Raw genomic sequence first — 10,768 nt, 5'->3', positions numbered from 1 at the left:
TAGAGGCTGGAGGGAGGCAAGGATGGGAGCCGGGCCGAGGCAGCAGCAGATGACTCACACCCTCCCGACTGCCCATCGGTGTCACTGTCGTCTGGCACCTGGAGGCATGCATGGGGCGGACTGATCTGATTTGATGGAGACTTTGATGAGCCTGGCCTGAGATTCCATTTATGCCTTGGCCCCAGCCCTTCAGAGAATTTTCCCAGGGATCCAAATGCTCTTTATGGGGTCACACCAGAGGGCTCCGGATTTAGTTCTATTTCAAACCCCAGGACTTTCCTGGGACAGCAGCTTCATCAGTCACTCACGCAGACCATGAGGCTCTGGGTCTACCTCTGATGCCATTCCATGAACTAACTCCCTTCACCTGTAAGAGAGTGTGGGGCTCTCTAGTGCTGAGATGGGGTGGGAGACACAGGCATTGCCGCAAGTGTCTGAGGCTCAGGGAGGCCTGGGCTGCATCCCTTGAAATTTTTGCCTCTGACTGAGGAGAAGCGATCCCAGGAATCGGTAGCTGAGCACTGAGCCTCCACCCTCCAGGCCCTGATGAAAAACATGCTGGCCTGAAGAACTGCCCTCGGTGCAGACCCCAGAAACCGAGCATCTCTTCACCTACGGCCTCTGCTCTGCCCATGTGGGAGTCCAAGCAGCCCAAAAGTGGGGGACACCAGCCTGGAGGAATGGGGATTGTTTGAAGCGCCCTCAGTCTCCCCTCCCACTCTTTTGGGGCTTGTTTCAGTTGGAGTTTTGAACCCAGTGAGCATAGATGCCAAGAGAGCCGGGGCAGCTGCCATGATCGCCTCTGGCTGTGATGGCCTCTTGGGTGGGCTGGGTTCTTCTGGTCTAAGGATGGTGACCTGGAACGTGGTTTTCACTCTTGGTCCTCTCTTGGTGGGAGTCCTCTACCCAAAGCTATGCAGCACATGCCCAGCGGGTGGCAGAGCCTGCCTGACATAGCTCAGTCCAGAGACATGGCACCTGGATCCTAGCAACCTCATTCTGACACCCCTCAGACACACTCAGAAACGTCCATTTCTCCTGAACCCCCACCCCTTCCAGTCCATCCCAGACAGGAACTCACAGCTCCCGCCTCTCTGAGGAAGAGGGGTTCTGTTCCTGAGCCTCCCCATGGCCCCTGCACTTTGATGAGCCGGGTCTAAGATTCCCTTTATGTCTTGGCCCCAGCCTTTCAGAGAATTTTGCTCTCTATTCCTTCCATACTCTGAGCATCCTCTGTCTCTGATCCCAGGATGTTCATGCCAGGCCTAGCAGGGACTGTCGTGCTGCCCTGCAGAGTGAGCTCTTGTCTCGCTTGGTGGGATGAAGAGCCCGGGACAAGCTTCTGCGTCTGCGTGGCTACCCATGCTCCAGCAACCTCTGTTCCACCCGAATGGCAGCCCTGAGCTTGGAAGGGAAGCAGAGGCACTAAAGGCCCTGACAGGCTGCCTTGTGCTGTGAAGATGGCAGGATACCCCCGCGTTTGGCCCTCGGAAGTCTCTCTTTTGCTCTGTGGGAGCACAGAGGCCAAGTCCATGATGGTTTCTATTTCGAGCTCCGGTGGTGGGAGCTGAGGGAAGTTGCTGAATCCCTGGGGCTCGGCATGGGCAGAGGCAGAGGGAGCACGCGAGGCTCCCAGTGCCAGGGGCACCCTCACGTCTCCTCTCTGCTCCTCTTCACATTGGTTTAGCAACCTGTACACTTGTAGTCAGTCCTGGACTGGCACTCGGGATCTGGGAATGCATCAGGGGACTCAGAGCAGCTGGTGGCACAGATCAGGAAACGCAATCAGCTTTGAAGTCGGCGCGCGCTCCCTCACACTACAAGTCCTGCCTGTGCAGCCTGGACCGCAGAGACTCAGAGACCCCAACGGAGTCAGTGCCACGCCTGGGCTCCATGGCAGTGACAGCTTCAGCCAGGCATCGGTCCAGCTGACATGTTTCTCAGAGCTGGGGACACCCCTCTTTAAAGGAGGAAAAGAATCTCTTGGGCGGTCCCAATCTCCTTGTCCACATGGGTGACCCAGCCATCTGTTCTTAAAGTCACCCCGCCCTCCATTGGTCCTGGGCTCCTGCAGGAGGGCAGAGCTCACGTCCCCTCTGCAGGTCTGGTCGGAAGTCTCTTCTCAGCCACTGCGAAGCCACGTGTGCTTCTGGCAGCACTGCCTTTGCCCCCGCCTCTGCGGGCCACGGGGTCGGGGGCTGCTCCCAGAGAGGGTGAGGCGCTCCTCCAGCCCCTAAGCCAGCTGTGGCAGCAGTCAGGGCGGCTGCGCTGTTGCCCTCCCTCCAGGCTGTTGCGGCTGGCCATCTTTCCCGAAGTTACGTAAGCTTGAGTCAATTGGAGCTCAGAGCGGTTCATTGTGGGCTATTTTTAAGCTGTAACACATCACAGCAGAGGGGTCACTGCACCGAGGCTTGCAGGGAAGGTTGTTTAAACATCTGTTATTTAAATTTGCCTATGCCTTAGAGCTCAAATCCACATCCTCCTGGCACTCTTGGGTTCTGCCTTCCGCAGCCTGGAATAGGAGTGGATTATCACCCTTTACCCACTGTAGTTTCCCTAGGGCTAGGGTTCTGTGCACCCTGGCTGTATCCCTTTGGGGTCAGACGTGGAGCTGGCTCCACGGAATGGATGCACTCTGGCCAGGAGACTACAGGGAAGCAGGGGTTAGGGCTCACGGGTCACCTGGATATAGCTCTAGGGAGGTCGGTCAGGAGAGGAACACACAGACAGAGAGCTGGGTGTGGCGCTGGGAGACCAAGAGCGAATCCTTCCTCCTTGGAATCTCGGTTTTCCATCAGCACCCACAGGGAGTTAGAGCACAATGGCCATTTGGGGCTTTTCAGACCTTTACGTGGGCTGCACTCCTATCTGGAATGCCCGCCCTCCACAGATCTGAAGTCTACCCATCTGCAGCCTCTGAGCTGAAGGGCTGGGGTCCGGGCCCCTGGACAGCAGGCAGGGATGAACCTCTGGGCAACAGGCCTGCTTTTCACTCCAGCCTCCAGTGGCTCACTGTGCTGGGAGCCCTCAGGCTCCTTCTGCTCCTAGACGTTCGGAGATGTCCAGAGTCTTCTCAGGGCACAGGAGGAACGAGCAGGTATACTGTAAGAGCGTGGGGCCAGGGACTTGACAGAGCTGTCTGCCGAGCACACGACAGAGCCAAAAACACATGTGCCCTGGAGAAGCAGGTCTGGGAAACCTGGGTAGTCACGAAGCATCCAGTAGAATGGGGCATTCTTTGCCTCTCTGCTGATGCCCCTCCTGCCCACCACCCTTGAAGCCTCCCCAGTGGGTGCCAGCCTAATCCACAGGAAAGAAGTTTCTCTCAGAGTGACCTGACTCTCCCCACCTCCTGAAGTCTGACTGTCTCCACAGGGCTGGGGGCCGTTCGCCCAAGCCTGCCTGGAGGGGCCCAGGTGAAGTGTGGGAGGAGGCAATGCCTGGATCTGCCCTCGCAGAGGAGACTCTGTCTGGCCTTCCCCTTGAACTGAGCTCTTTCTTGGTCCCTCCATCCCAGACAGCCCTCAGCCTGGGGAATGGGCTCAGCCTGGGGGAGGGGCTCTCTAGGTTGCCATGGAAACACGTTGGCCCTCCTCACTTTCCAGAATCAGAAATAGAATTGGATGCCCTTCTTCCTGGTGAAAGACTATTTAAAAACGCAGGGTGGGGAGGGGTACAGGGTCAATATCCCTGCCGGATCCCTGGAGCTGGGCAGAAAGGCCCCAGCCTGGGACCCTCATTGCCCTGTTGCCCCTCCCCTCAGGTGGATAAAATGGAGCGGGTTGGCTGCCAAGAATTCTGAGTATAAAAGACCTTCAGCCTCATCCTTCAGGGTGTGTAGCGGGCCCCTACTCAGCACCACTAAGCTCCTGGGGGGAGGGCAGTGGCTTAATGGCACCAACAGGGAAAACACCCCCTCCCAGGCTGAGGCCACCCACTAAGCGATAGGGAGGAGGAGCAAGTCTATGGGGGTCACAGCGTGGGTGGGGCTGTGGTACTCAGAAGGGAGGCATGTTGGCCTCTCTTCAGCAGGATCCATGTCCACAGGACCCTGGTACCAGAGGTTCCTGAAGTGTGGGTCCAGAGTCTAGTGGCCTGGCTTTGGATTCTGGCTTTCTTACTCACTAGCTGAGAACTCTGTGAATTCTCTCTCTTTTGTGCCTTGACTTCCTCATTCGTCAAATGAGGATGATAGTGCAGGCTCATTGAATTGCTGTGGGGCTGGGTTCCAAGTGCTCAGCACTCCTGGCGCAGAGGAAGGACCCAACCAATAACGGCCGCCCTTCTTCTTGCTATAAGGGCTGTTTGTTCAGGCCAGGAGGGTCTTCTGGCTTCAGACTGCCTTCTTTGGCTTTCGTTCATTTGTGGGCCACGCCCGTCCGGTCAGTTGTTCACAAATACACAACCTTGAAAACCAGATCGAGCCCACTTCTGCAGGAGCTGGGGGAAGGTTCAGTGTCTGGACAGTCAAGGGGTTTCTGGGGCCTCCCTCCATGCCCCCGCCGCTCTCCCAGGTGCATCTTGTCTCAAGTGCTGCATAGGCACTAAAGGCTGCTACTACTGTTCCTACTGTGAGAAAAAGAAAATCCCCCAAACCCGATTTTCTCAGAGCCAGAGATTAATGAAGTATCCAGCAAGTATGTGTGTGTGTGTGTGCGTGTGTGTGTGTGTGTGTGTGTGTGTGTGTGTGTGTGCATCCCACAGACCCTTGGGCTCTGCCACCTTCCCAGGGTGTGTGGCCAGCAGCAGTGTCCAGAGACATCTGTCCCCATTCTTAACCGAAGGCAGAATCCGGGGAAGGGGGAGGGGGCCCTGGGGTCCTGAAACCCGGCTGAGTCAGGCTCTGCCCAGTGCCGAGTCAAGTCGGGAAGGCGCAGATGCAGCACAGTGCTAGCCTTGGTCCCTCGTCACGTCGCTTCACACCCCACGGCCAACTGTAAGCACTATTTTTAACCTCTGTGAAAACATGTGGCTTCAGAGGACAAGCCTCCAGCTGCGTTCTCCACAAACCTGTTTCCTGGGTGGAAAGACTGAGGGCTAAAAGGACACAGCCCTAGAAGACAGAGGGAAGAGGCCCAGAGCTCACAGCTGGCGGAGGGGAGAAGGGCTTGCCCCGCCCCAGGCGGGGACCTCCAGTCCCAGGCCTTGGGCAGTGGGCGGTTCCCCAAACTGCTGCCCAGGCCTGCCCTCTGTGGTTGTGGGGCATGTCTGGTCCCGGGCGATGGTCTAGGCAGGTTCCACTTCTCCGTGGCCCTTTGTTTGCTCACTTAGGAAATGCAGGGTGGAACTGCCTACCTGGTCTAATAGCTACGATGCCCACCCTGGGTCCAGTCCTTTGTCCAACTTGTCCTCACTGTAGCTGAGCACGCCGTGCGTCCAGTCCCGCACCCACCATGCCCCACTGGGAACCAGCCTGTGCCCACTGTGTGGACAACCCCGTAACCACTATGTCACTACTGTGTCCCCATCTTGTACTTGCCACTTGGCTGGCCCCATGTTTACTGCAGCCTAGTCCTGTGCCCACTGATCTGTCTGCCTTCTGGCCAAGGTGAAGTTGACACTATGTAACAAGAGCTAGAACCTTCTGACTTGAGAATTCTGAGCTGAGGCCCCACCCCCACCCTTGCAGTCCCCATCCCCACCTCTGTGGGATACTGGTCTTAGGTTTCAAGGACATGTGGCTCTGGGGAGGGGGCTCTGTGAGGCACAGGCAGAGAACCATCTGGAGCAGAAAGATTGCCAGGGAGCTGCTGTCCCTGGAGCGGGAGCTGAGGAACATGGGGGAGGGGAGCTTGGGCCTGGGCCTGGGCCCCTCGCCCTCTTCTAGCTCCCAGGACTGCGTGGTAAAGGGTCTTTGACCCCACGAAGGGCCTCGTGGCACATACCTGTAGCTGCGCCCCTCGGTCAGGGCTTAGTCTCAACTAGCCACATGGGAAATGAGGAGAAAGAGCCAAGTGTGGCATCTGAGATAGACTGGGAGCCCAGCGGCTTCCTCATCTTTTCCTTACGATTCTCCCTTGGGCTTACACGAGCCCCCTGCTCCCCCGGCACTGCCCTCACTCCACAGCTGGCCTGGGCAGAGAGAGCGCGTGGCTGGTAAGGGGAGAGGAGGCGGGCCTAGAATTGGCAGGCTCCCTGGGCCTTTCTATCTCCCAGGGTTCCCTGGGCAGGCCTCCATTTCTCAAGGGGGTGGGGCCCCTGGTTTCCCACACTCTGTCACCTCCCCAGGTCACTGGGGGCTGTGATGTGTGGAGTTGCCATGGCAACGAAGTGGGGGCAGGGCACCTAGAGCATGGAGTAGGACTATGGAAGTCACCAAGAAGGTGGGGGGCCTTGATCCATCGGGCCCCCAGGGCCACCCCTCAGCCTGCAGCCAGCAGCTGGGGGGTGGCCTCAGAGAGTCCCAGGGACATTTGATAAACTCAGGGTCCAGATACTTCAGGCAGGGGTTGTCATTGTCCAATGAGGCCATGACTGATGGGGCTTGTGGCCCAGCTTCCCAGGCCCACATCCCTGAGCCCATTCACCAGCTACCCCAGGACCCTGCTGAGGTTAGCTCCCACTGTGGCTATGAGTGGGCCTCCCAGGATGCCCCGAGACTCTCCTCCACTAGCCTGTTTCCAAGCCCCACCACGGAAGCCCAAGTGCATCTCGTCATGGATAATGAGACCCTGGCCCTACCCTTGTTCACGCGCAGTGACAGCACCAGTGACATGGTCCAGCACGGATGCCGCTCCTGGTTTCAGGTGCAGGTTGCGAGGGACAGCAAGGCTCCCGCTAAAGTCCTGGTAGGCTGGGGCAAAGGTTCCTGCAAGCCTGACCAGAATCCCCCCTTGGGGATTAGGAAGAGCCAGTGGGTACCCGGCCTCGTTTCAGCGGAGGATGGCTCAGCTGCAGCCCAAGGTCCTCTTCTGGCTCTAGCCCAAGACCAGGGCCAGGGCAAATGCCTGTATCCAGCTCAGGCTCCTCCCACTCCAATTGAGGCAAATACTCCAGCTCTGGGTCCAATACCAATGCCAGGAGCAGCTGAACCGTACACCTGCAACCGCGACCACTTAACTGAAAGCACTGCCATCACCAAGAGCTTGTCCCAAGACGACCTGCTCAAGAAGTGTGGCACCCAACGCCAGGACAGAACGAATTTCTGCTCTCAGGAGGAGCCTCCCACCCCAGCAGTCACTGCGAAAGAGTCCCCAGACCATGCCCAGGAGCTTGAGGTTGCCAGAAAGCAGGTGGGACCCAAGCACCCTGAAAACTCAGCAGAGAAAACCCTCATCTATACCTCCAGGCCAGGCAACCCCACAGCAGCCTCAGGAACCCCGGGTACCCCCAAGTCCCTGAGGAGCAGCCATATCCGCTGCTCTCAGCAGGTGCAGCAGCCCCTGAACGTTCGTGACAACACCTGCTCCAGTGTGCCACTCTCTGCTGACCAAGCAATCCGCCACATGCAGTCCCCAGCCCAGTGTCCTAGAGAAGCCATGCAGAGCGCCCCTTCCAGTGCCCCTACTTGCCAGCTCTGGGACACTCAGGAAGACCACGTGCTGGTGTTTGATATGGCCACGGGCAACACCAGGATGGGGCTGATGTGTCATGACCCCATGGGCTCACGGGCAGTTCTGGTGGGCCTCATGCCCAACCACCCATCCACTCATGCTTCTGAAAATATGGTGTCCACTCGGCCATTGGCAATGCCCGCTTTCCCCCCTGACAGAAATCGCTCCAGCTTTTGGTCCACCTCACCCATGCTGTCCAGCCCTGTGCCCTCTAGCCTCTCATCTGGCAGCTACCGAGAGGTGGCCTTGGTTCCCAAGGAGGCTAGGCTCAATCTGGAGTCACAAGTCACCCCTGGTACTGAGTCACCCATCAGGGTGGGGATGCTCACTAGGCCTATTCCGTTGGGGATGCCCCTTCAACTTGGTGAGAGGACACTAAGCCATGTCCATCATCCTGGCTGGTCCAAACCTGATGCTGAAAAAGATGAATTTAGTCGTACCATCTGGATGCTGGATGCCTCTGGGATGCAGGACACCCCCATGGTCCAGGCCAACCAACCACAGTGGATGAATACAGAGCAGACTCATGAGCCTGTTCCTTCAGCCAAACCCCAGGAGGCGCCCGGAGCTCTGCCCCAGGGGGGTATAGGCAGGCACAACCAGAAAGAGGTCATTACTGCTCACCCTGACAACCCTCTGGCTGAAGGTGCTGGGCAAGCCCACCTTCATGGTTGGCCCCCACTAGCTGAGCAGCACCCTCTTGCTGGACAGCCTCCTCCAACTGGTCAGCCCCCCTCTTCTGAGCAGTGGCCCTTTCTCAGCCAGACCCACCTTTCTGGATACCTTCCCTTAGCCGAGCAGCCCCTGCCTACCAAGCAGCCTCCCCTTCCTGGTCAGCCCCCTCTCACAGGAGCCCCTCTTGCAGGGCAGCTTTCTCTCACTGGGAAGCCTCTCTTTCCCCAAGAACCCCCCATCTCCAAAGAGCCCATCCGTTCAAGAGGCTGCTCCCCCACCACCACCAGGAAGCCTGGCCAGGCCTCCATCCCATGCCAGAAAGGTGAGCCCTTGGGTCTATCCACCCATGCGGGGGTACTTCGGGGGTCCCTGGCTCCCAAAAAGACCTGCGTCTACGTGAGCAGTGAAAAGGTGGGCATGGGTGCTGCTACTAGCTCCAGCACACCCCGGCGCCCATCCTGGCAACCCGGCAGCCCTCACAGGGCCCGGGAGGAGCAGCTCTCTCTGATCACATTCACCACACCTGGCACTGGCTGCAGGGTCCTGCCCATGGCCATGGTGAGCACCGAGCCCCAGAGTTCCCAGTTCAAGCTGACAGCTAAAGACATTCCAGGCTCCCTGCTTCATGGGGCCTGCTACGAGCTGGTGCCCACCAAGGACGATGTGCCGGTACAGCCCACAGTGCTCCGCCGCCACTCGCTGGGCCCTTACCAGAACATGACGGCTGTGGTGATTGACACAGGCACGGGCTTCACCAAGTGCGGACTGGCTGGAGAGGACCACGTGCTCAGCGTGGTGCCCTCCCGCGTCCAGCTGCTGCAGCAGTCAGTCCAGGGCCAGCCCCGGTACGTGGTTCCCGAGAACCTGGAGGGCTCCTGCTCGGTGCTGAATCGAGGCGTCGTCTCCGACTGGGATGCACTGGAGGTGCTGTGGCAGCATCTGTTCTACTGCAGCCTGGGCATGCAGCCCGAGGAGCTGGCAGTGCTCGTGGCCGACTCGCCCATCTCGCCGCGAACCAACCGAGAAAAGGTGGCTGAAATACTCTTTGAGTGTTTCCACGTGCCAGCCATGCAGACGGTGCATCAGGCCCTGCTGGCGCTCTACGCTTACGGGCGCACCACTGGGCTGGTGCTGGGCAGCGGCCATGGCACCTCCTATGTGGCACCCATCCTCACTGGGGATCTAGCCCCACTTGACACCTACCGGCTGGATGTGGCCGGGGCTGATCTCACGGAGTACCTGGCCCAGCTCTTGCTGGCAGGAGGCCACTCACCGCCCAAGGCAAGCCTGGTCAACCAGATTAAAGAGGCCTGCTGCTACGTGACCAGGGATATGGCAGCCGAGATGGCCCACGCTGAGACCCAGGCCCGGGTAGACTTTGTGCTTCCAGACAAGCAGGTCATCAAGCTAGGCTCTGAGCGCTTCCGCTGCCCTGAGGCCCTCTTCCAGCCCAATCTGCTAGGCCTCAACCAGCCAGGCCTCCCACAACTAGCCCTCCTAAGCATCAGCCGGCTGGAGGCCAAGCAGCAGGAGCAGCTGCTGGCCAACGTGGTGCTGGATGGTGGCAGCACCCTGGTGAGCGGCTTTCCTGAGCGTCTGAGACAGGAGCTGGGCCCCTGCGCCACTGTGCTGGCCTCTCCCCACCGTGCTGTTGCTGCTTGGCTTGGAGGCTCCATCATGGTGTCCCGGGATTCCTTCCAGAGCCTATGGCTCAGCCGCCGTGAGTACGAGGAGGAAGGCCCATGGGCCATCTACAAGTACCACCTGTGAGCGCATAAAAGTTCTGGTTCTGCTTACTTGGAGCTCTGTGGCATGTTTTAGGCCCAAGATGGTGTGGAAAGGGCAGGCGTCTTGGCACGGGGTCAGGGATGGGGGCCTCGGCACTCCTAAGGCACACCCTGTCTCTGTACACTGGCACTCTATAGGTCCTGGCAATTCTATCCTTTCTAGAGAGCCCTAGAGCCCCTTGGCATTGGCTCTGGTCTAGCCTGACCTTTACTGCACCCCAAGGGCAAACACAGAGAGTGGCTGCTGTGGGTTTTGCCCCGTTGCCCTGGCGACAAGCGCAATTACCCTTGATTGCCAGCTGGTTGCCATGGCAATTTCAAACATAATGTAATAACCCACACAGCCTGGAGTGAGTCACGAGGGGGGGCAGCCCCCTCCCCTAGCTCCAGAGGAGAAGACTACTTGCCCTCCCCCATCTTGGGCCCTCTACAGGGGGCTGAGCCCAGCAACATAGACAACAGCCCAACAATTTCAAAGATGGCTGGGGGCCTGGAGCATTGTTGCCCCCAAGAGGCAGCTCCTGTCAGAGTCTGGGCTTCTTGGGGGAGCTCACCTGGTAATGCAGGTACCTCCTAAAGTCTGAACTTTGGCTGGAGAGCTCTGTGCTAGGTTGGCAGGGGCTTCTGTCCACCAGACAGAACAGGAAGGCATGGGAGTGCTGGCCTGCCCTGGGGCAGGAAGTCAGGGTAGGGGGGCAGATAAGTCCTGGCTTCTGGGGGCAGAGGTACAGCCTGAACTGGGAGATGAGGCTC

General features: G+C 58.7%; 1 protein-coding gene across 1 annotated transcript; it reads left to right on the top strand.

Moving 5' to 3' along the window:
• Window positions 1–6,305: 6,305 nt before the first annotated feature.
• Window positions 6,306–10,173, top strand: LOC107513295. The gene is made up of 2 exons (XM_036219792.1): window positions 6,306–8,297; window positions 8,388–10,173. The coding sequence occupies exons 1-2, from the start codon at window positions 6,306–6,308 to the stop codon at window positions 9,996–9,998; spliced, it is 3,603 nt and encodes a 1,200-aa protein (XP_036075685.1). The 3' UTR covers window positions 9,999–10,173.
• Window positions 10,174–10,768: the final 595 nt, after the last annotated feature.

This window comes from Rousettus aegyptiacus, unplaced genomic scaffold (genome assembly GCF_014176215.1).
Source record: "Rousettus aegyptiacus isolate mRouAeg1 unplaced genomic scaffold, mRouAeg1.p scaffold_m13_p_4, whole genome shotgun sequence".
In the NCBI taxonomy this organism is placed as follows: domain Eukaryota; kingdom Metazoa; phylum Chordata; class Mammalia; order Chiroptera; family Pteropodidae; genus Rousettus; species Rousettus aegyptiacus.
The sequence above is the reverse complement of the archived record's forward strand: the minus strand, read 5'-3'. Positions and strand labels throughout refer to the sequence as shown.

What these genes read in the sequence shown, in the direction of transcription:
- LOC107513295 (XM_036219792.1), top strand. Translation starts at nt 6,306, where the DNA reads ATGGAAGTCACCAAGAAGGTGGGGGGCCTTGATCCATCGGGCCCCCAG. An exon ending in GTCAGCCCCCCTCTTCTGAG is followed by an intron (nt 8,298 to 8,387) that starts CAGTGGCCCTTT and finishes CCCCTTCCTGGT; the next exon opens with CAGCCCCCTCTCACAGGAGC.